At 42.3% G+C, this 25,805-nt stretch overlaps 2 protein-coding genes across 2 annotated transcripts; one reads left to right on the top strand and one right to left on the bottom strand.

Annotated features, from left to right (window-relative positions):
• The first annotated feature begins 3,655 nt into the window (after nt 1-3,655).
• On the top strand, nt 3,656-6,362 carry LOC121810866 (uncharacterized acetyltransferase At3g50280-like). Its single transcript, XM_042211622.1, has 3 exons — nt 3,656-4,534; nt 4,566-4,777; nt 6,358-6,362. Exons 1-3 carry the CDS (start codon nt 3,765-3,767, stop codon nt 6,360-6,362), a joined length of 987 nt encoding a protein of 328 aa, XP_042067556.1. The 5' UTR covers nt 3,656-3,764.
• A 2,509-nt stretch (nt 6,363-8,871) lies between these two features.
• Nucleotides 8,872-13,807, bottom strand: LOC121744558 (inositol transporter 1-like). The gene is made up of 6 exons (XM_042138146.1): nt 13,481-13,807; nt 12,491-12,561; nt 11,941-12,276; nt 10,124-10,231; nt 9,845-10,030; nt 8,872-9,703 (listed from the first exon to the last, which is right to left on the bottom strand). Exons 1-6 carry the CDS (start codon nt 13,617-13,619, stop codon nt 9,053-9,055), a joined length of 1,491 nt encoding a protein of 496 aa, XP_041994080.1. The 5' UTR covers nt 13,620-13,807; the 3' UTR covers nt 8,872-9,052.
• Nucleotides 13,808-25,805: the final 11,998 nt, after the last annotated feature.

Below are 25,805 nucleotides of genomic sequence, written 5' to 3'. Positions count from 1 at the left end.
GTCGAATATTCTTTTGTTTATCATTTCACAACTTTTATTTCGCAAAATGAAATAAATATGAAGAAATTAAAATGACCCGTGCATCGCACGGGCGTGACACTAGTTAGTAATTTAAATTGGACATTTATTTCTCTTTAAGAATTAAGAATGACTGATCAGTATCCTATTTATTCATCCTTCAATTTAAGTAGTATATAAAATAAGATAACATACAATGAATTAAACACTAATTAAACGATTTGATTCATTTTCAGCTGCACATATTTTTAATTGACATTTATGAAGTGGGACGAAGAATAAAACAAAATTTTTAATTACTTTGTATATTTGGAATATGACATTACACAAAGAATCATATACTAAATAGTGTGAGTTAATACAAATTCTTTCAAATGTGCTCTGTTGAAACATATTCCCGATATCGTATTTCCAATCTTCTTTCGGTGTTATGTGCTATTGTGTTTATTATATTTAATAGGATGAGTTGATAAAAAAATAATTCAGGTTACTTTTGAATTTGTTTGAATAAATTATCATTTGAATATTTAATTTTATTGTATTAATTGATGTATTAAATTTTTTTAATATAATATATATATAAATGTAATATATATATTACAACATATTTAATATTAATATATATAATAATCTATCGGTATACCGGTATACCACGGTATACCGAATATTCGGTATACCACGGTATACCGGTATACCGTGGATTCGGTATATACCGAAGTTTCGGTATACCGTGGTATACCGGTATACCGTGGATTCGGTATACCGCGGTATAGAAAAATTGATACCGTTACCGTACCGAAACACTGCGGTACGGTATCATACCGTACCGGAAACTGCGGTATACCGAAAAATCGGTATTTTCGGTATTTTTCCGGTACGGTAAGTCCGGTATTACGGTATTTCGGTATAATTTCCCACCCCTAGTGCTGGCGGACTTGTGAATCAAGTAATTTGCTTTATTTAATCTTCTGAGTATTCCACAATCATTATGTAAAAATCGACGATGGCAAAACAATAGGAATTGATCTCCTCATCTCTTGCTTGCAGCAGCAGCAGCACTACTCCATTTTCAAAATTAGAGCACAAGGGGCGCCCCAAAGCCCGCCCTATGCATCGCCACGTCAGCATTTTATCCTCCTGTCATTCCACCTGCAGAGGGACTCCCTAAGGCGCGTCATAAGCATTTTCTTCTATTTGAATATTTAAATATCTACAAAAATTGGGAAAAATCTTCATTTCATTTATAAAATTAATACATTACAATACGAATTAAAAAAACACGCAAACTCAGCGACGGCGGTTACGGGCCCACTTCTTCAATCATGTCGTTCATGAGTTGCGCATGGTCGTGTTGGTTGCACATTGAGGCATGTCTAGATAGAACCTCATTGAAACCCATCGGTAATTCTTGAGCGGGGGCGGGGTCGTCGTGCTGGAGAAGCTAGATGCACCTTCGTCATCGGTCCAATCGGTGATGCTCATACCTTCATATTCGACTATCATGTTGTGCAAGATTATGCATGCATACATGACATCGGCGATGACTTTCTTGAACCAGAGACGCCCCGGCCCTTTCACTATTGCCCACCGTGATTGGAGCACACCAAATGCCCGCTCCACATCCTTCTGCGCAGCCTCTTGCTTTTGCGCAAATAAAACTATCTTATCACCAATTAGGCAGTTGATCGTCTTCAGAAAAACAGGTCACCTTGGGTATATGCCATCGGCCAAGTAGTACCCAATGTGGTATTGGCGCCTGTTGGCAGTGAACTCGATGGTCGGGCCGTTGCCATTGCATTGCTCGGTGAAGAGGGTGGATGAGTTGAGGACGTTGATGTCGTTGTTCGACCCGGCTACACCGAAGTAAGCAGTCAAATCCAGAGCCGATGGCCAGCGACGGCTTTGAGGATCACGTCGGGTGGCTGCCCTTGTATCTACTAGTGAATTGGCCTCTCAACGCCGTCGGACAATTCTTCCACTCCTAGTGCATACAGTCGATGCTCCCTAGCATCCCAGGAAAGCCGTGCGCCGTCTCGTGCATTCTCATTAGGCCTTGTCAATCTATAGCAGTCGACTTGCGCAAATATGTGTCGTTGTAGGCCTCCACAACTCCCCTACAAAATCTCTTCAGGCACTCGCGGCCTGTTGTATCACCGACGTGGAGGTACTCGTCGAACATGTCAGCTCTGGTGCCATAGGCCAACTGACGGAGTGCAACTGTGCACTTCTGCAACGGCCTAAGTCCGGGTCTGCCGATGCCATCTTCCCGATACTGGAAGTATTCATCACGTGACTCCAACGTCTGGACAATGCTGAGAAAAAGGTAACGAGGCATTCTAAACCGGCAGCGGAAAATAGTCGGGCCCCACCGTGGTTGCTCGGTAAAATAGTCTGCAAATAGACGTTCGTGAGCAGCGGCGTGTTCGCAGAGGACAAACGTCCGACGTCGAATAGGCCTGGGGATCTGCTCGGCCTCCACCTCCTCGCGTTGCATTATGGCTAAGCATTCCGCCATTGCGTCTTGTACAACTGCATTTAAGGTTCGAGTCAAGGTCGGACTACCGTCCTCCGAGGAACTCCGGTCGTCGTCGTGGTTCATTTTGGTTTGTGAGAGATGGAGAAATGTGAAAGATGAGAGAAGCGAGAAATGTTCGTATGAAAAATAGAATGACAATTAAGGTCTAAATAGACAAATTTCAAAAAAAAAACAAAAACGCGTTGCATCGTCCGCGTCACCCACGGTGGGCGGACGATGCCCTATCGTCCGCGGACTAAGCTTAGGGCGCGGACGACGCATCGTCCGTCGTCCGCGCACCCACAGTGGCCGACGATGGCGTGCCCGAGGCATCGGGCGACCTATCGTCCGCCCCACTGTGGATGCCGATGGCATCTACCCACGGTGGCCAGTTTTCCTAAAGACGATCAGTTGCCCAATTGGTGAGAAGAGGGTTTTATTTGCGCAAAAGCAGGAGTCGGCGCGGAAGGATGTCGAGCGGACATTTGGTGTGCTCCAATCACGGTGGGCAATTGTGAAATGGCCGACTCGTTCCTGGTACAAGGAAGTCATCGCCGATGTCATATATGCGTGCATAATCATGCACAACATGATAGTCGAGAATGAAGGCGGAAGCATCATCGATTGGAATGAAGATGACCGTGCATCTAGCTCGTCCGGCACGTCGACTGAGACACCCGATAGAGGGTTACCGTTAGGCTTCAATGAGGTTATATCTAGACAGGCCTCAATGCGCAACCAACAGGATCATGCGCAGCTCATGAGCGACATGATTGAAGAAGTGTGGGCTCGTAACCGCCGTCGCTGAGTTTGCGTTTTTTTTAAATTCGCATTGTAATGTATTAATTTTTATTAAATGAAATGAAGTTTTTGAAATTCTTATTTTAATTTATTAGTTTTTTTAAATTCGTATGGATTTTATAAATATTAAAAAAATAAGGATGTGGCGCGCCCTTAGGGCGCGCCACTGCAGGTGGGGAGGTAGGAGGATAAAACTGATGACGTGGCGCGCCATAGGGCGCGCCTTAGGGCGCCCCACTGCTGATGCCCTTAGAGCTGAATTCATGGGATTTACGAGCACTCAAAATCGTCCCCATTCAAAGAGCCCTCATATTTCACAACCCTCTCTTTCAACCCAAACAATTCCTAATCCAAACCCTCACTCTCCCGCGCACTTCACTTTTTCCCTCCGCTCGCCGGCCGCCTCCCCTCCACCGCGCACGGCGCCGACATGGCTAGTTTTCTCCTCGATTGCAACAACGCAGGAGCCGAGTTTACTCACGCAGTCGCCTCCGCCGTCTACATCTCCGACATCATCCATCCGACCTACATCCCCGAAATCGTATCGCTCCTGTTCCCGTCCAGCGCCGCCGTCACCAATTTGGCCGGAATCGCGAAGCCTCTGCTGGCGGTGCAGGTCACGGAGCTCGCCGACGGCATCTTCATCGCCTTCGCCGCTAACCACGCCGTCGTGGACGGCAATTCCTTCTGGCATTTCGTCAAATCCTGGTCAGAGATCTCTCGCGGTGCAGAATCGATATCGAAATCCCCTGTATTCAACCTCGCCACTGGCGATAGTAGGCTCATTCATCTCCCAACACTGGAGAAAAACCTAGTTTCTCCATCACAATCGCCGCAGAGAGTATTCAATTTCAGCAGAGAAAAGCCAGATCGATTGAAGGAGAAGGCGAATTCCGAAGCCGGCACAGACAAAATATCTACTCTGCAAGCACTCACGGCTCACGGCTCATCTATGGATGAGCACAGTCCGATCTCAAAACACAAACGGTTCAAGCAGCTGCGTTTTGGTAATCTCGATTGGCGCGAGAGCGAGGATGCGGTCTTTGCCGGATGCCTACTTCGGGAACGTTACGCTGCAACGTTGGCGATTAGCGCGAGCGATCTATTGGAGAGGGGATTGGGCGGCGCCTCGGTGAAGATCAATGAGTTGATTTCTCGGCAAGGCGATGAAACGGCGAGACGCGCGGCGGAAGGGGAGTGGTCCGCCTCCTCTTATTATAGGGAGTTCGCCGCGACATGACGTGTACGGGTGTGATTTTGTGAGAAGCGGGAAAGTGCATAAAGTAGAGGGTTTGGTGTTTGTATTTCCGGCGGCGGAAGGCGGTGGTATCGATTTAGAAGTTTGCTTGGCGGAGGAGACGTTACGTGCAATGGAGAGTGAGAGTGTCCACTATAAGGCGGACACGCCCAATAGCCCCGCCCCAGTTTTTGTCAATAGCCCCAATTTTGTTGTCCATAGCCCCAAAATTTTGTGTCCGCCACTATGGTGGACACCTCCAATAGCCTTAAAATTTTATAATCAACTTTTATTTTATAATATTTCAAGTAATTATGAACAACTTTATCGGGTTATACGTAATTAGAAGAAGCCGACTATACGAATTAAAAATAAAAATAAAAATAAAAATAAAAATAAAAATAAAAATAAAATACAAATTAAAATTAAAATTAGGATTACACACTAAATTATATTTAAAATTAAAATCACACACTACATTGAATCTAGTACAAATCACTATCAAGTTTACACAACGCCACCACCTCCCCTACGTGCCCACACTTCTTCAATCAAATCGGCCTGCATTGTGTTATGTGATGTGGTCCTGCGCATATCAGCGAAGCGTTGGATCAAATATTCATTGCTCCGTGGTACGCCCATCTGGATCGGCGCGGAGGCGACACCGTGACTTGTACTTGCACCCTCTTCCGGCGCCCATCGCTCTGCCGCAAATCCTTCATCTTCTATTATCATATTATGCAATATGATGCAGGCTAACATAATATTCGCGACATCATCTTCGTGCCAAACTCGTGCCGGACACCGTATAATAGCCCACCGCGATTGGAGGACACCAAAAGCCCGCTCAACGTCCTTCCTAGCACTCTCTTGTTTGCGCGCAAAATATTGTTTCTTCGGTCCTACCGGTTGGCGGACAGTCTTCACGAATACGGGCCACCGCGGATATATTCCATCTGCCAAATAGTAGCCCCTACTGTACTGCGTACCGTTGGCTACGAAGCTGATTTCTGGCCCCTCCCCCCGGCACTCCTCGTTGAAGAGAGGCGACGTGGTCTCGTGGGATTGTCCATTAAACGTTGGTGAGCACCGACGTGGTCTCGTGGGATTGTCCGCCGATGAGTAATGGTGCGAGGGATCGGATCCTCCGCATCCTCTGCCTCCTCCGCCAAACGGGCCGCTACCTCCTGGGCGGCCTGGTGTTGCACCTGTTGAATCAGAGCATTCCAGTTGTCTCTCCACAAATTGTTCATTTCCGACCCCAAATTGTAGTGAGAGAAATTTGTATAGATATTGTGTTTGAATGGTGTGAAAATAATGAATGGAGTGGGGTGTATTTATAGGTGAATTGAAGTGAAAAAAAAAAATCGCATGCAACCGCCGCGGCTAATGTCTCCACTATAGGCGCCGCGCCTATAGGCGCGGCTATAGCACCCCCGCCGCGTCCTCGCCGCGCACACGGCTATCGCGCGTCCGCCGCATCTCGCCCCACTCGCCGCGTCCACCCCCGCGGCGGACACCCTTCCCACTATAACCCGCCCCGCTTCCGCCCCGCTTTTTCCCCAAACGCGGCTATAGCCGCGCCTCATTATAGTGGACACTCTGATGCAGAGTTCGTTATTGCTACCCATCGTCCCTCCCCTCACCCGCCGCGTCCACCCCCGCGGCGGACACCCTTCCCACTATAAGCCGCCCCGCCATCGCCCCGCTCGCGGCTATAGCCGCGTCCACGTTATAGTGGACGCTCTTACAGTGTATAGATATTTCTTTGTATGCATTATTCTAGCTTAGGCAGTTGTCATTTTTTGCTACCTCCCTTTTTAATCTCGATCAGCTTATTCCACTGGTCCTAATCCATTCCTAGTCCACATGGACAACAAATTAAAATAATTTTATAAGGGTGTCCACAGTGGTAATAGCCCAGCAATAGCCCAGCCATAGCCCAGCCACAAACTCCTCCTGCCACGTCATCAATACTAAAAATCCTCCTGCCACATCAGAAATAGCCCAGCCATAGCCTAGCCATATCATAAATAGCCCAGCCACATCAATAGCCACATCACTAATAACACAATATACGGAATTTAATTTACGAGACATATACGGGAAACATTAATAATACTATTTTAATTTTAAAAAAAGTACAATAAATTAAAAAAGTACAATAAATTTAGAAAAGTACTAAAATTTTAAAAAAGTACATTAATAATAAAATTTACATTAAAAAAAGTACATTTTACAAAATTACATAAATAAAAAAAACTAACTCCGAGCAGTCCTCCGCACCCATAACTCTTCAATTAAATCCTTTTGGAGTCGAATATGAGCTTCCGTTTGACGCATGTCGGCATGTGCTTGGAGGAGGCCGGCTTCATCGTGAGGTACCCCACTCCGTGCGTTGGGGACGGCCACGCCGTGGCTTGGACCGGCTTCATTATCTTCGTTGGCCCAATCCGTCAGTTGTACACCTTCATCTTCGACAATCATGTTGTGCATGATAATATAGGTGTACATTATATCAGCAATGCAGTCGACGTGCCACAAACGCGTTGGACCCCTAACCGCCGCCCATCGAGCCTGGAGCACACCAAATGCGCGCTCCACGTCCTTGCGCGCGGACTCCTGCCGTGCCGCAAAGTAGGCCTTCTTCTCATCTCCTGGGCATCGGATCGTCTTCACAAAGACGGGCCACCTAGGGTATATCCTATCCGCCAAGTAGTAGCCCATATCATGCCGGTTGCCGTTGGCGACAAAACTGATGGCCGGACCGACGCCCTGGCACTGCTCGTTGAATAGGGGCGACGAGTTGAGGACGTTTAGGTCGTTGTTCGAACCGACTATCCCAAAATACGCATGCCAAATCCACAACCGGTAATCAGCTACGGCCTCGAGGATCATCGTTGGATTCTTTCCCTTGTAGCCGGTCGTGTAGAACCCCTTCCAGGCAGCGGGACAGTTCCTCCACTCCCAATGCATACAATCTATGCTGCCTAACATTCCCGGGAACCCATGCTGCTCCCCATGCATCCTCAGCAGATCCCGGCAATCTTCGCGGGTAGGCTTTCGGAGATACTGATCACCGAATACTTCAATCACGGCTTGACAGAAATACTTCAAACATTCCAAGGAAGTCGTCTCACCGATGTGGAGGTACTCGTCCCACATGTCTGCCGCGCCTCCGTAAGCCAACTGCCGGATTGCCGCAGTGCACTTTTGAATTGGTGTGTGGCCGGGTTTGCCAGCAGCATCGTGCCTGAAGCGGAAATACAGATATCGCTGCTCCAAGGTGTTAACAATACGCATAAACATGGCTCTGCTCATCCTAAAACGTCGCCTGAAAATGTTGGCGTTGACCCGCGGCTCCTCTGCGAAGTAGTCTTCGTATAGGCGCTGATGTGCAGCTACGTGATCACGATCAATCGCTTGTCGGCGATGGACAACTGGCCGAGGTCGAGGTACCGCCGGCTGCAAGGCTCTTTGCATCCATTGGTCTATCCCGCGGTTGGTATATGCCTCAAACGCTTCGGCCATTCTACGTTCGTACTCCTCAGCGTCCCCCCCACTACCTCCACTACCATCACCCGCGTTACTCATTTCTCGGTGTTGATCTTGTATAGAAATTAAGATAGAGAGTACTCGTTAATACAAGTGGTGCGAATGAAAATGAAGTGCAAATCGCGTATATATAGTGTCGGGAAAATTTAAAAAAAAAAAAAAAACCGCTGGGCGATCCCGACGCTGCAATGGCGCCGAGCGGATCGCCCAGCGCCAGTCGACCGCCTAGCGCTAGGCGATTTTTAATTCCGAAAAACCGCTCGGCGGTTTTCGGAGGCTGCAATGGTTCGCCTAGCGACCGCCTAGCGCCGACGCTCCGCTAGGCGGTGCGCTAGGCGCCATTGTGGATAGCCTAAGCATGAGCTATTTTAATAAGTGATGGTAGATCCATTTTATTTTGTTGTGAGTGTGGAGCAAGAATGAATTATGATTAGCGGAGGTTTCTCTAAAAAAAAATTATCTCTTCCAATTTCCAACCCGGCCCGGGTTTCATCCTTTTCCTTTTCCCTTTCCCTTATTGGCACAAATGGTACCACAAAATGAAAACATCTGGATAATAACAAATTAAATAAATAGAATTGACATAACTTTTTCAATGACTTTTATTTACAAAGTCAAATAACTTCTTAAATTTGCACTGTTCAAAACAGAAACTTTTTATGAGGCCAGAAGGGAGCAGCAGAATACAGTAATTCAATATGTAAATAAAACAATAATATAGCAGTATAAAATTTGCAAGAACATATACTTCTATAACAGCACTTGATAAATAAATTTGGCAACTTCAAATCAATAAGTCATCCATTTACATTCAACATATACATAGATTACACACAATGAACAAAAAAAGTTACATTTGATAATTGTCCAACAAATTATTATCCTTACAATTTTGATAGCACACAACAATATGGCTTCACTCGAATCTATAGCAAAGGTTCTCTCTTATCAGGAACATCACCTACACCTCGATTCCCCTTAGCCCTCTCCTGCCATATTCTCTCCACTTCTTCAAACGATAAACCCTTTGTCTCCGGAATGAAAACAGCCACAAATATGAATGCCGCGACAGCTATGCCAGCAAGGATCAAGAACGTCGGGCCAACGCCTGTGGCCTCTGCTATCGACAGGAAACTTTGAGCTACAATGAGATTTGATATCCAGTTCACAGTAGCCGACATGCCTCCACAGAGTCCTCGATAGGCTTCTGGATATATTTCTGAGTTCACGGTCCATGGAACTGGACCCATCCCCGGTGCAAAGAAAGCTATATAAAGAGCCAAACCTAAAACCGCGAGCCAACCATAGACACCGGTGACAGAATCAGATGGTTGGAGGAGAAATGCCATAGCGAGGATTATCAGGGATATGGTTACTCCAAACAAACTGCTGAGTGCCAGCTTCCTACGACCAAAATGATCGATGAGGTATATCCCGAGTACTGTACCTAGGGCGTTCATGAATGCTACAATGAGGGATAGGAGGAGTGCTAGTTGGTTGGACTGGAATCCAGCCATTTGAACTATAGTTGGGCTGTAATACATCACTGTGTTGATGCCAGTGAACTGTTGGAATGCCTGTGAAATTGGAAATGCAAGATATTCATAACTTGCCTTATTTTTGTAAATCAATCATACCCTCTAAAAGTATTTCAAATTACAATGGCTGAAAACAACTACTAATAATTTGGTAGGCCGGCATAACAGTTTTCTTATTACCTGCATTCCAGCTCCAGCCAAAAAGGCAAGTCTTAGCGGCTTTATTCTGATGACATCTAAGTAACTGACTCGAGTCTTCCGCTGGCCCTCTTCTTCAAGTGCTGCAGCAAGCTGATCAATTTCCTCTTCCAAGCGAAACGGATCATAGATTTTTGATAGCACAGCAACGGCGTCAGATTTCTCTTTCTGTGAGTATGTTCGTATAATGTCAAATGAAGTATAAGTAGCCTAATAAACCTCAAGGATTTACAAATGCTATAGAAAAAAAAGAACCGTCACCTTCATGTAAAGCCAGCGTGGAGACTCTGGCAAAAATAACATAAGAAAGAATTGGATAATAGCAGGCAAACCAGATACCCCAAGCATCCACCGCCATGTACCCGGAACCTATTTTACCATCACAAAGAAGATATATCAATTAATAAAAATATTTGTATCAAATCATTCGCATAGAACAATTGTTAGAAAGATCAAACATCTCCAGTAATTCAGCAGTTTCAAGCTTCTTAACTTTACTTGCATCATTGCATGATCTGCTATCCTTATCTTTAAATAAAACAAACTTATGACCTACTGAATCACCCAACCAAATGAACAGAAAATTTGGGCCAGAAAGAGAAACACACAATAAAATGCCGAGTGCCACAAATGTAAGCGTGGGAAGTTTAACAACGAAAAGTTATGCAAGGAGTGCCATATCAAACTAACGTAAGTTTCCATTAAGCATCCAGAAATGAAGCCAAAGATCAATAATGATGCACGACTCTAATGAAATCAAAACCAATACCGATCTTTCAAATTACTGCCCACTTCAACCCCTAAACAACCATATAGTACAGGCTCCGATTTTTTTATGGTTAGTCAATCAACAACTGCAGGACTTAAAAAGCATATTTGAAATCTAGTGTTTATGTCTTAGCACACTGCTATGTATTCACTGAGGTATGACTGTCTTTAGAAATCAAAATGAGAAGTGCTTTGTTTCTTATAGACCGACAAGCAATATTCTCGGATATATCACATCATTTAGTCCCAAAACCATTATCAGTTAAACCGCATTTCTGGCCATCAATGTTAAGTGGCGAGTCAAAATCCTAAGTGCTCGACCTGGTATTAAGCTAATGAGAATATAGAAAAATGAGGAGTGCGAAAAATGCGTCCAGGACAAGCTAATAAAGTTTTATGCCAAAAGAAGAACAGATTATACATGAAATACATGTGATGAGCTGGCCAATGAAATATCACTAACAGATTACAGATAAAGCATCAAGTTATTAACAACTACAGAAGAGAATGGATCGAGTTACCAACATGAATTATCACAAACAGAATAAGGACCCAACAGGAACTACAGTTTCTCCTTTGAAATTACTCCTAGAAAAAACTTAAATGCAGCCCCCGAGTTCTATCTTGGAGGTGAAACTTCAGATCAGAAAAATGGCACCTTTCAGAACAACAATGCAGATGAATATGGCTAAATATAATCTCATTATCATAATCAAGAAATGGTTTTAAAATAGATTTACTCCACTAGGCAATTTAGGCTGTCTGATTCCCCCACAGCAGTTTGTCACTTATCCCCATAGAAAATAATTAACGAATTCAAAAGCCTGTCCACTATAATGCACTAATGCAGCTGTTACAATTTCAAAATCCTACTTGAACTAGAGACCATGCTATCTGCTAGAAAATGATACTCCTACCAAGAGATTGCCCTTTAATGACAGGAAATGCAACAAAGTAGTGGTTTAGGCAAACACGTAGAGACCAGCAACATCACAAATTCACTCAGCATGATTCCTACTCCAAGTTCAGAAAATCTGGCCATTGCTCCGACGATACAATCTCTCTAATGTTAAAGCCCTTAAAAAGTCGACTCCAAGTATAAGTAAGGATGATTCCGAATAGTCATCTAATGCACCATAGACTTTTCCCACACAATGTCCATCAGGACATATATGAGTCAAGAGACCATGGGAAGGAATATCCTAACTCAAGTACTCAACTGTACCTCAGAAATAATAGGAATAACAATATGAATATTTATTTAGTGATGGCCCTAAGAGGAGATACACAGCAAAGGCAAAAGATCTGACCTCAGTAAAAGCAAGGTTCACAAGGTAAGAGAGAAACTGTCCACCAGTAATCATGAGGACATTTGTGCTCACTAGGCCACCCCTAATTTCTGATGGAGCGGCCTCTGCAATATATACAGGAGCAGTGATTGATGCGATACCTACGCCCAGGCCAACAAAGAACCTTCCAACGATAAGAACGTAGGGGTTTGGAGCTGCGGCCATGACAATGGCTCCAAGTGCGAATACAACGTCAGCGGACAGAGTAGCTTTCTTACGCCCAAAAGCATCACTAAACCAACCCCCTGCGGCAGCTCCAATCATGGCACCAACCAAAGCCATGCTGACGATCGTTTCCTGTAAATTTGAATTAAGAACATTAGGAAATTAATTATCTAAAAGGCCCTAATGGAGTACAAGAAATTAATAACTGCTATAAGTGAAAACTTAGTCATTTAACCATAGCTCCACGATCTAAACATAGAAGCATTCGATTCGGAAAATCACCTCCGGGATAATATTCTCGCCATGTATAACACACATAAAATGCTCAAGGAACACAGTTGCATACCTGTAAAAAGCTACTTCGATCGACTTCCTCAAATTCATCACGGATATATAGAAGTGCTCCCGATATAACTCCTGTCACCAAAACAGAAACTTCAGAAGATGTGGAGGAAAACATGCCAATATTTTGATATTCTACATCAAAACCCAATGTAAATAAAAAAAATCTGATTCAAGAAAGATAGTTAAAGCTGCAAAACCTGAACAAGACAGTACACTAAATATAATGCATGTTATAGCTAACGCACATCAGCACCATATTAGGATTGTCGACTGCACATTAGTTTGATATTGTTTGTTTTGGCCTAGCCTGCACAGACTTGGGTCGCTCCAAATGCCCCAAACTAATGTTTTTAACTTCCCTTGTTCTCCGATGGGGTATGATGATTATACGAACAATATATACTCTAAATTATAAGCTTCGTTTGATAGATTGGGACTGCTATTAACAAAGAATTGTTTCCATGAGACAGAAACAAATTATTACTCCTTATCATTATTATTAGAAGTAATAGTATTCGTTTTAGTATTAGTATTATTATCGTCATCGCAATTCAGGATAATAGAACCTTACAAATGGTCCCAACAAAAATTTAATAGTACTACTATATCTATATATGTATACAAACAAATACAGTAGTATTTTCCATTCTCTCTCTCTCTCCTACTGTCGGATTTGTGGCTCTGTAGAAATTTATGTCGTTATCACTCTAATACAAAAAACAGGGAGAGCTTGACTTTAGTGCACAATTTCTGGTTCTGTAATTCACGATTTCTAAATAAATTTGAAACGTGAACTCCACCTACCAGCTACAGTTGATCATCAAACCAAAAAACTGGAGTTCCGACTAAATATAGACTAGTTAGTTGAATTAATTCTAAAAGAAATCAGTTCAAAAAGACGGAAAACCTCAGAAAAGATGCAGTTCAATGAATACGATTTTTTAAATTAAAAAAAAGAAGAAAAAGAAAAATGCATTTGCAAGCAAATTACCAGTATCATAGCCGAAAAGCAGACCGCCGATACCAGCAACTACAGTCAATCCAAGCACGTAAGAATTGCTGAAATACGTAATCTTCCGACGACTCTCACTCAAGTAACCAGAACTCTCCCCGAATGACTGAATCGTCATCTCCCGTCACCAATTTTTACAGAGAAATCAGCCCCAACCGCAATAAAAAACGAAACGGATGGGCTGATTCTGAGATACTGCGAGGTTTTTGACGCAGCGATTAAATTAGAAAACGATTTACAAACAATGAAATGAAATGAAATCAACTCGGCCGCGAAATTGGAGCCCGGAAAGTTTGGGGTTTTAGGACAAATGGAAGGGGAAATGGATTGTTATATTAATGCGTGTTTATAGAATTGGATAAGGCCATCCGGCACGCCCGATGGCGCGCATCGTCCGCGCCCGCCATCTTCCGCCCCATTGCGGGTGCGTGACATAGGCCGCGGATGATCGTCGCGCCCTATACTAAGGGCGCGGAGTATAGCGCGGACGATGTCCATCGTCCGCGCCATCGTCCGCCCCATTGCGGCCTATGCGGACGATAGACCATCGGCCGCGTCATCGGCCGCCCCACTGTGGGCTACGCGTACGATGGCCGCGGACAATGACACGCATTTTTGATTTTCTATTTAAATCTCGTTTCTCATTCATTTGTACATACGAACATATCGACTATCTTTTTACATATTCTCTCTCAACATCCAACCAAAATGAATCTCGGCGACGACACCAATAGTTCTAGTTCGTCTGAGTCCGGTAGTTCGACATCAGAAGCATTAGATGCAGCCGTTGAAGAGGTCATGGCGGCATGCTATGCGGCAATGCAGCGCGAGGAGGAGGCAGCGGCGGCTGAGCAAGTCCATAGGCCTATTCGACATAGGACGTATGTCCGACGCGACCACCCGGAAGCTCACAGACGTCTGGTTGAAGACTATTTTGCCGATCAACCACGATGGGGCCCGACTGTTTTCCGTCGCCGGTTTAGAATGTCGCGGTACCTTTTTCTCAGCATTGTTCGGACATTGTCTTCACGTGATGAATACTTCACGCTTCGGGAGGACTGCATCGGCAAACCCGGCCTTACACCATTGCAAAAGTGCACGACTGCTATTCGTCAGTTGGCATACGGCACCACGGCGGACCTTTTTGACGAGTACCTCCACTGCGGGGATTCTACAGGCCGCGAGTGTCTGAAGCGCTTTTCTCGGGGGATAGTAGAGGCCTATGGCGACACATATTTGCGCAAGCCGACTGCCACTGATTGCCAGGGTCTGATGCAGATGCACGAGACGGCGCACGGGTTTCCTGGGATGCTCGGGAGCATCGACTGTATGCACTGGCAGTGGAAGAATTGTCCGACGGCGTGAAGAGGCCAATTCACAAGTGGATACAAGGGCAGCCACCCGACGATGATCCTCGAAGCCGTCGCTGACCATCGACTCTGGATCTGGCATGCTTACTTCGGCGTAGCCGGGTCGAACAATGACATTAACATCCTCAACTCGTCCACCCTCTTCACGGAGCAATGTAACGGCAACGGCCCGGCCATCGAGTTCACTGCCAACAGACGCCAATACCATATGGGGTACTACTTGGCCGATGGCATCTACCCACGGTGGCCAGTTTTCCTAAAGACGATCAGCTGCCCAATTGGTGAGAAGAGGGTTTTATTTGCGCAAAAGCAGGAGTCGGCGCGGAAGGATGTCGAGCTGGCATTTGGTGTGCTCCAATCACGGTGGGCAATTGTGAAAGGGCCGGCTCGTTCCTGGTACAAGGAAGTCATCGCCGATGTCATATATGCGTGCATAATCATGCACAACATGATAGTCGAGAATGAAGGCGGAAGCATCACCGATTGAAATGAAGATGACCGTGCATCTAGCTCGTCCGGCACGTCGAGCGAGACACCCGATAGAGGGTTACCGTAGGCTTCAATGAGGTTCTATCTAGACAGGCCTCAATGCGCAACCAACAGGATCATGCGCAGCTCATGAGCGACATGATTGAAGAAGTGTGGGCTCGTAACCGCCGTCACTGAGTTTGCGTTTTTTTAATTCGCATTGTAATGTATTAATTTTTATTAAATGAAATGAAGTTTTTGAAATTCGTATTTTAATTTATTAAGTTTTTTAAATTCGTATGGATTTTGTAAATATTAAAAAAATGATGATATGGCGCGCCATAGGGCGCGCCTTAGGGCCCCCCACTGCTGATGCCCTTATAGTATTCTTTTGTTAGAAAATATAAATTACACATCAGCACCTAATTGTCACGAGATTTAAATAGAAAATAAAAAACGCGTGCCATCGTCCGCGTAGGCCGCAATGGGGCGGACGATGGCGAGGACGATGGACATCGTCCGCGCTATACTCCGCGCCCTTAGTATAGGGCGCGACGATAGTCCGCGGCCTATGTCACGTACCTGCAATGGGGTGGACGATGGCGGGCGCGGACGATGCGCGCCATCGGGCTTGCCATCGTCCCCCCGTTGCGGATGGCCTAATGCTTTAAAATCAAATGTATTGTTTGATTAAGACATTAAGTTATACTTTCTACACAACTAATAAGAACGTATGATTAATTAGGAGATTAAAAGAGCAAGCGCATGCTAACACTCTACACTATTTGCGGAAAAAAGTCTTATTTTTTCCACACCAAAATTAATTTATGGCATGTTTTTATTTTTTTCACACCAAAATTAATTTATGGCAAGTTTATATCTTTAATGAGACGGGTCTAAATTTTTTCACTGTAATACTTCAATTATTTTCTCATTTTACTTATTAATTTTGTATTAAAAGTTAATTACCAACATTGTTTTTGTGAATGGATATAATATATTATTTCCCAATAATTACATGAAAATTGACGTCGTTCTTTTTATATTTATATACATCTGAGATGGCTTAAATTTTTTTATTTCTGTACATTAAAAATAGTCTTCATTTGATTATATGAATTTTAGTGTAAAATTGATAAACTAAGATAAATAAAGAAAAAATTTAATTCAAAAATAGTACTCTATTATTTAATACTACTGTTAATCTTGTCAAAAGTATTATTTTCTTGGGGTTGTATTCTTAATTAATCAAACTTATGTTGAAATGCATGCCTTAGGCCATCGCCAATGCGAGGGGCCAGACCTTGGGGTCTAGCGCGGGGCCGGCGGGGAAGTGGGAAGGGAGGGGTTTGGGACGCGACTCAAGATGGTGGAGAGGCCTGGGGTATTTGCTGCTTGTCCCGACATTGCGGGAGCACAGGCCGGACTCCAATTCAATTTTTTCAAATTAATTTTTTTCCTATAAATACCATATTCATATCCCTCTCAATTCTTATACTATGGAGTATGTTAAACTACGGATGGATGAATTCATTCGCACCAAAATTGGGTCATATCGGCCGATCCTGTTACTCCTAGTCCGGCCACGGGGTCCACCACCGCCCCAACCGACATACAGTTGCCGCCTAGTACTGATAAATGCGACATCGGTGAGATGGATCCCGTCGCCCAATGGAAGGACAAGGGCAAAGCTGCGGCAGCATTTATGATAGCGGGCCGAAGAAGTACAACCTCGAGGAGACCTTGTTTTTGGCCAAGTTCTTCATCGATGTCTCCGAGGACCCCCATCATCGGCAATCATCAGGTGAGTAAAGTGTATTGGGAGCCGGTCGCCGAGAAGTTTAACGCAGGTCAGCCAAGAGGGACTGTCGAGCGTGACTACGTGAAGATTCAGAACCACTAGCAACGAGTTCAGAGGGACATATCGAAGTGGAATGACAAATGGACGAACATGGTCCGGATGTGGCTGAATGGATGTAGCAAGACGGACCTCGTGTTGAAGGCCAAATAGGAGTTCTATCTGGCTGGGAAGAAGCACTTCAAGTACTACGGCGTCTGGAAGCTTCTCCAGAGGAGCCTGAAATTCAGCGGAGGGGCAGAGCCGGCAAGAAGTGCGGTGCAGAAGAGAACCAAAGTTTCCGCCCTTGGACTCTACTCTAAAAGCGATGGAGGTCCTACAATCGACCTCAACATGCCTGACGAGGACCACAACTTCTCAGTCCTCGACACTCAAAGTCGTCCGATGGGGACTAAAGCGGCGAAGAGGAAAACCACTACGAGTCAAAATAGTATGCCCGTGCCGCTACCCAACGCTTTGCTAGATAAGATGTCCGACTCTATGACAACAATGAGTATTTCATTGCAGTTAGGCAATCTGAAGGACTTGGCGAAAAAAGGATATGTCGCCAATGTCGGAGTTCGAACTCAAGTAGCACAATGAGATGATCGACTTCATTTGCTCAAGTATGAGAAAGAAAAAGTGTTTTTTTTTCTTTAATTTTTTCAAGATTTTTTTTTAAGACTTGTAAATTTTTTAATTTCCAGGGCTGTAATTTTTAATTTCCTAAATAACAATGAATTTTCCATGTTATAATTGTTCAACGTTTTCAATTTTATGACTAAATATAGTTTGTAGTTATGAATAATGCAATTTAATGTATGTGGCCTAGATGAGGCCTACAGGATTTGAAAGTTGTGGCCTGACGTAAAAAATAAGGAGAATGATGATCTTGAAATATACATGGAACCTGGCCCCGGAATGAGGTTTTGGATGCCCTTAATGCCTTCACAAATTATGTCACAAATACAATGAACAATTGGAAATAATAACGTACCATATTTAGTTTATGTAATGTGAAAATGACTTATTGTATCAAAATGCCGAACTTTGACAGGTTCTGATTTTGTTTTAATTTGGTAAGTTACGTTTCACAATAACAAGAACTTGTTAATTTGTTTTAGTGGTTGATTAAGTTTGTGGTTTAAATTTCCCTTTCTCTCCACATGCATGTTTTTTCCTAACTCCTAAGCACACCTACTTATTGAAATTGATACGATAGTACTTTATTATGTTGTAACAACCCAATGATTGATGCTCTCGATAGTTATTTAAGAATATTGAACACACGACAACTGCTTTACTAAATTATTGTTATATATCATGCATAGTAACACCTATTTATATCATGCTTTAGAGTGCCCTAAAGTCCGCCCTATAATTTTATACTTCTATTTTATAATTAATTTTTATGTTTGCAAATATGTCAACCAAAATAAATAAAAAAACATCACAATTTAAAGGCAAATCCTACATTTACTTAATTAAAAAAAAAAGTTACAAAAGTAGAAATAAAAAACAAGTGCACTACAGATAAAGAGGCTAGTCTAAAGCATTCCCAACTGGCGACGGAGATTCTCGATCATCTGCTTGAGGTATTTGGCTTCAGTCAGGTCGTCCGTCTGCCCGAGGGCGTTGTGCGTGTCCAACAATGTCCTCTGGTTTGCGGCCCTCACCAATTCCCCGTATGCATGTGCCGCAGCCGAAGTCGGGGCTGGGGCCGGGATCGGAGTCAGAGTCGGTGTCGGGGCCGGGTTCTGTGAGGTCGTCGCCTTCACCTTGCCCTTGTTTTTGGCAGCCTTGTTGCCAATGGGAAGCAGGGAGAACACTGGTGTGCCGGAGCTCTCATCCTTGTACATCGGCTGGTTGAGGTCCAGCGGAGGTGCGCCCCTGTCGCTGCTCGTATAATCACCGGCAGCGGTGTTCTTCGTCCTCTTCGACGCAGACGATATGGGCGAATCCCTCCATGGAACTTCTGTTTGTCCTTCACGATAAGCCATTAGGAGTAGTGCTTGAACTCGCCGTACAGTGAAATGTACGACGCGAGCGATTTATCGCGCACATCGTTCAAATTCTCGACGCCGCCCTGCCCCCTCAAGCACTTCGTATACTCCGCCGAGAACAAGTTGAGATGCTTCTTGATTTGATCCCAATGCTTGCGCAGGTGCTCCCTATGGCGCTTGTACGAGGTCGCCGACTTGGCTTCGTTGTAGCGATCGGCGGTGCGCTCCCAGTACACGATTTTCTTTTGGTTGTTGGCAAACACCGGATCCTCTGAAATATCAACCCTACACTTCGTCAAAGAACGCTTTCTTTAAGGTTGTAATTCGTCCTCCCTGAGGCGAATTTTTCGTTCACCTCCGGAGGCGGCAACTTGTAGGCTCTGTGTCTATTCCTCTTCTTCATCTCCTTGGGTGCGGAGGCCGAGGCGTCGACGGCAGCAGCCGCAAGACCGCGGGCGGGGGCGCGGGTGGGGGATGGCTCCATGTCGGAGAGCCCGTACGAATCCGTGCTGAAATCCGGATCATACTGGGTGTTGGAGTTGAAGGGGCGGTAATCGTCGGGTTCTATACCCGGCCACCTTGCACCACCGCCGAACATCGGCGTTCCGTCGGGACTATTCGGATTTGGGAAATCACCCGGATTCATAATTGAAAATTGAGGAAGAGAAGAGTGAAAATAGAGTGAAATATAGGAGAGTGAAAATGGAAGTGTTGAATTGTAGAATAGATATAGATTTTGGAAGAAATAAGAAATAAGAAAATAGAAAACGAGTGCTATCGTTCGCGGTATCGTCTGCGTGACCCGCAATGGGGCGGACGATGCATGTCGGGAGGCCTATCGTCCGCGGACGATGTATAGGGCGCGGACGATGCATCGGGCATCATCTGCATAGCTACAGTGGCGGACGATAGCACGCCCGATGTATCGGGCGGACGATGCTCTTAATACTAGTAGTATTTTATATGATGGAGCGATGCATCGTCCGCATAGCTACAGTGGCGGACGATAGCACGCCCGATGTATCGGGCGGACGATGCTCTTAATACTAGTAGTATTTTATATGATGGACACCTCATGCATTATCCACATAATTTAGCCTGCGAGTTCCCAAACAGATGTCGGAGTTAGGTTTATAATGTCTAATGTGGCATGTTTTAGAGCTTACCAATATGTCATCTATATACTTACTAAATATAAAATTTCTCCTAATAAACTAGTCTATTAGAAGAAAAGACTCATTTATTTTGTAAATTCAAATTTTTATATTTTACATACAATTGATGTCGGACAACACTTTAATCCATAACAGAAAAACTATATTTTCATTTATCATTTGATCAACTAAATTATACTTAGTACGTACGGAGTACTACTTATTTTCACCTTAATTTATATTGGTAGGATTCCGCAAAAATACCGGCGTTTAAATGATACTACCTTAAGTTGTTAATTTGTGAATTATCACAATGTTATTCTCATTACTTTCACATTAGGTTTGATTAACTTTTTGGTACTACTAAATTTGGTGATGGAACGGATATAGTATATAAAAAAACGACCATGCTGCAACAAATTTATTTATTTATTCACAAAAATATGTAGACCACAATTTAGATCGATCAATTGATACTCATCAATTCATCATGTACGTGTTTTGTATTTTTTATGTCAATGTTTTTATCGTGAATCCACATGTATGGCTGAAAATTAGTGTGTTTAAATATTTCATCAACCTAACTACTCACTCCGTCTCACAAGAACATATACTTTTTTTAATTCGTCCCATATGAAATATGCATTTTTCAATTTTGAAAACTTATAATAAGGTGAGAGTCATTCTAAACTAACAATATTTTAATTACTTTTTTCTCTCTATCTCTCTCTTACTTTATCAATTTTTACACTAAAACACTCGTGCTGAACTCAAAGTGCATATTCTTTGGGAACGAAGAGAGTATCGTATATCCACTCCTTATGTCAAAATGGAGTTTTATCGAATAAATTTAAGAATTTATTTGATTGTATAAAATTGCATGAGATCAATTCACGTATTAAAAAATGATACCGACTTTAAATTTGTACTTTTACACGAGATTTTGTTTGTAAGTTGTACATAGTACACCTGGATGTTAAGAGTGTCCACAATGATGGCCCTCAAAGGCCACCAAAGTTGGTCCGGCTATCAAATGTGGCTCTCCTGGGCTCTCCATAATGGTAAATAACAAGGGCCACGAAATGTGGCCCGCTTCAAAATAAAAATTAATTTGTTTGCTTTTTTAATGATATTTTTTAATTTAACTACAATAAATTTTATTAGACTATAATTTATGATATTTATACAACGAAATTTTTCTAGTTTAAAAACAACAACCCGAAAACCCATATTTATACCGCCGATGATAGAACGGCCGAGGGACCGCCGCCTCGGCCTCGGCCTCGTCAGCTTCACGTTGCACCGCTGCAACCAGGTTTTGGAACTCCAGATCTACCGCTTCTTGGTATCGTTCATCGTCGGAATCCATATTTCAGAAGTTGAATTGAAACAGATTGGAAAGATTGGAAAGATTGAATTGGGGTAGAAAAATGAAGGAAAATGGTGTGTATTTATAAAAAAAAGAAGCAATATATATATATATATATATATATATATATATATATATATATATATATATATATATATATTTTTCGGTGGCCGGGCCGCGGCTCTCGGCCCGCTGCAGTGGTGGGCCGCGGCCGCGGCTCCCTCTCGGCTCTCGGCTCCCAGCCACCCGTCGTGGCTCTCTGCAGTGGGGCCGCGCACCCGAGCCACGGGCTGCGCCTCCCCCACTGTGGACACTCTAATCGTGCCTGTCTAAGGGGTTTCGAGAGCTGATATGACTGGAATTTTATTGGATTAAAATTTACAACTCTAATTCTAAATGTTCGAATTTCAGGTTAGCCCATCATACTAAAAAGTATTAATTATATTATTATTTATTAAATTAATTGTAAAGACAAAATAAATTGAACTAACATCCCTATGAGAGCATCCACAATGGCGCCTAGCGCACCGCCTAGCCGAGCGCCGGCGCTAGGCGGTCGCTAGGCGAACCATTGCAGGAGCCAAAAACCGCCGAGCGGTTTTTCGGAAATGAATTTCGCCTAGCGCTAGGCGCCCGGATCGCCCAGCGCATAGCCTAGCGGTTTTTTTTTTTTCGAAACACTATATATACGCGATTTGCACTTCATTTTCATTCGCACCACTTGTATTAATGTAATTTTTTGCGATTTTGAATGTAGTTTTTTTTATTAATGTACTTTTTAAAAATTTTTGTACTTTTTTTAATTTATTGTACTTTTTTTAAAAAATTAAAATAGTATTATTAATGTTTCCCGTATATGTCTCGTAAATTAAATTCCGTATATTGTGTTATTAGTGATGTGGCTATTGATGTGGCTGGGCTATTTATGATATGGCTAGGCTATGGCTGGGCTATTTCTGATGTGGCAGGAGGATTTTTAGTATTGATGATGTGGCAGAAGGAGTTTGTGGCTAGGCTATGGCTGGCTATAACCACTGTTGATGCTCTGAGTACTCGCGAATGTTTCCAGGACAATATATGGAGACACTACCAAATTAAGTTAAACACAGAATGTATCAAATTATAAGAAAAACAATTTAACTACAAATGACTTGACACATTTCTAAAATAAAAATATCATTATATCTATTTTATTATCTTTTTATTAAATATATTTTCTCTGTCATTTAAAAATATAAATTTTTTAAATAATATAGTTTAATGCATAATTGGTAAAGTAAGAGAGATATAAACAAAAAAATTGATTGAAGTAGGAGTATTATTAGTGAAGAATGAATTCTACCTAACTAGTGAGAAAAAGTTTTTTAAAATAAAATTTTATTTTTAAAATTTTTTAAAATTTTAATGAATGAACTAAAATAAAAATAGATATTATTTTAAAAAAACGGTGTGAATATTAAAAAATAGATATAAACCTCTCTCATGAAGCCTAAAGCATCCTCACTTAGTCACTTGTCACCTTTTAACATCGGCAGATTATACTAATTTAGCTCCACAAAATGACCTATATATATGGTTCCAAATTATACTGATCACATGGCAATGAGCATGGGTAGACTCTCAAATGGATTTTTAGATATTTGAAGCATATAAAAATTTTATGAGATTGGGAAATGATGCTTTTTTGTTATATGTTTGGTAATAGCATGACCATTGTGAGCTTTGACTAGGTGGAGTCATTCGGAACTTATTAGTTTTGTGCTTTTTCAGGTTGATAGTTTTTATATTTTTAACTGATTCTCTTAGATTAAGTTGTTCCAACTGATAATGAGGCTGGTAAATATTATCTGAGTACGTGGGAATTGGTAAAAAAAAAGGTTAAATTAATAGCTACATTTGTTGTATGAATGCCTTCGTTTGAAAATTATTTCTAATCCATATGTTGATATGTTTGGCTTCATTCAATTATTTATGCTCACATTTGTTACTTTCTTAGTTTGCAAAGTATACACGAATTTAGTTTTAGTCAAAATTGATTAAGGAAGAACTGTTTAGCATGGCTGCAATTGAGTCTAGCATGGCTGCAATTGAGTCTATTAACTCTCTATGTTCTTGATTAGAAAACAAACCGACTCCATTAGTATTTGGAAAATATAGCCCCTGCACGAGTTTTTTTCTGCGTCCGCCCATATCAATACTACACAATGTACTATACTAAAATATCGCTACCCGCTTTGCATCCTCCTTTCAAGATTATTGTATTTTTTTGTTTGTCTCATTTTTGGCAAGCGCATGTTTCATTCTTTCTCGATGTTGACCTTAACTTCTTTCCCTTTCTTTCTCTCACTGTCTATTTCTCTCTATGTATATCATAGAATCATTCCATACCTTGCTCAATGATCTGAAGACTTCCATATTATATTTGATGAACGAAGGTCATTGTGTTCGTGTTTATGAAATTGTTGTTCCGTGAAACAAAACGAATGTCATCAGTTTGGAATGTGTTTTTATGACCGTATAGTATACTATTTTGTTTATTTTTTTATGTTTCCAAACTAATTCTTTGAAAGTATTAATAATGGCCTTTGTTTTTTCTTTAGGGCGTTAAAATTCAAGGAACTTTTCCTCGAATTTTACGCAAAAAGTTCGGTACAATAAATAAGGTAGGGAGAATTTTTCGCCTACACAATTTTCTTTTGTATCCAAATAGGCTTCATAACCCTATTTCAAGTCATACAGTTAGGATGATCATGTTTTTATTAGAAGTTAGTGATTCTCATTTACCGCCATGATATTTCGTTTTAGGTCACTTGAGGAAATTAAGCATATTGCTAATGGATGTCGAACTACTTTTTGGTAAATTTTATATAAATTTTCAATCATTCTTTTAGCTGCTGTCTTTATTTTTAACTGATTCTCTTATATTTGTAAACAAAAACAGTCAAATATAAGTAAATTACCACCCCTATGATAAGGAAAAAAAATGATGTATGCATACTAATTAAAATAAAATTACATTCTCCATGCCCAAATTTCTATTGAGTTACAGTAAACTTGGAGTGAGAAGAATAGAACTAATGTTGAAATTTCTATTTTGTGAGAGTAAACTTGGAGTCGGATCGATAGAAGAACAATCATCATCCATTTTACCAAAGAAACCAATTTGTCTAACACTTCTCTTCATGTTGGAGTAGTGTAGAAAAAGCTTCTCCTTCCATAACATGATCAACACATCACCATTCTTGTAAACTTTAATAGGCTGAAAATAATCATATGCATATTCACCATATATACTATAATCCTTGATAGGAATATGAGTATGCAACTTCCTCCAACATTTATACTGCTCAAACAACCAGATATTGACACAACCATTAACTCTTTAATAAAATACAAGCAATCCCCAAAGTATGCAACTTCCCATATCTTATTTCCGAAGGCGGAGTAAAGGTGCTAAATCATTCCGTTTCAACATCAAAACAACATATAGAAGACATCCCATTATTTGAAACCAACCAATGGAGATTTCCATTAAAAAATGCACCAACAGGGCCGTGCAGGCAGCTATCAAACGAGAGGCTAGTGGCTTCAACGCTTCTCCAAGAAGCTCCCTTTTCAAGAGCGTATGCGTAACATCCATATTTTGGGTTAAGATAAATAACCTTATGTTACCCGCTAATTTTGCTTACTCCAAATCCATAAGAATCTCCCCTAGGGCTAGTGTGAGGCCCACGAAGCTCGACAAATTCACGGGTGATCGGATTACATACATAAAGATGACCACGGTAAGGATTTTTTAGAAGAAGCAAACCGTTGGCGGAAATCAAACTTAGTGATTGTATCCAGCTTGTGCTTGGGTTTAGGATTTTCTTCCAATTTGAAAACGATTTGAATTTGTAGACACCGGCATCGAGAGACTACTGCAGGGGCGGATTTGAGAAAATCGGTACTCTCAATTTGACTGAGCCATAGTTTGCATATGCATTTGCAAGTTGCAATGGTTCGAAGAGAGAGTCTCAACAGGATATCGGTGAAGATTTCTGATTGATAAAAGGAAGAGATTTTCTTCATTCACTCTTATGATTTACATTCTAATTTACACC

The sequence above is a fragment of the Salvia splendens genome, chromosome 1 (assembly GCF_004379255.2).
Source record: "Salvia splendens isolate huo1 chromosome 1, SspV2, whole genome shotgun sequence".
NCBI classification, from domain to species: domain Eukaryota; kingdom Viridiplantae; phylum Streptophyta; class Magnoliopsida; order Lamiales; family Lamiaceae; genus Salvia; species Salvia splendens.
Note: the sequence above shows the minus strand (reverse complement) of the source record. Positions and strands in the feature narration are given on the sequence as shown.

What these genes read in the sequence shown, in the direction of transcription:
- LOC121810866 (XM_042211622.1), top strand. Translation starts at nt 3,765, where the DNA reads ATGGCTAGTTTTCTCCTCGATTGCAACAACGCAGGAGCCGAGTTTACT. An exon ending in CGCGCGGCGGAAGGGGAGTG is followed by an intron (nt 4,535 to 4,565) that starts GTCCGCCTCCTC and finishes AGGGAGTTCGCC; the next exon opens with GCGACATGACGTGTACGGGT.
- LOC121744558 (XM_042138146.1), bottom strand. Translation starts at nt 13,619, where the DNA reads ATGACGATTCAGTCATTCGGGGAGAGTTCTGGTTACTTGAGTGAGAGT. An exon ending in ATCGAAGTAGCTTTTTACAG is followed by an intron (nt 12,277 to 12,490) that starts GTATGCAACTGT and finishes TCAAATTTACAG; the next exon opens with GAAACGATCGTCAGCATGGC. An exon ending in TGAACCTTGCTTTTACTGAG is followed by an intron (nt 10,232 to 11,940) that starts GTCAGATCTTTT and finishes ATGGTAAAATAG; the next exon opens with GTTCCGGGTACATGGCGGTG.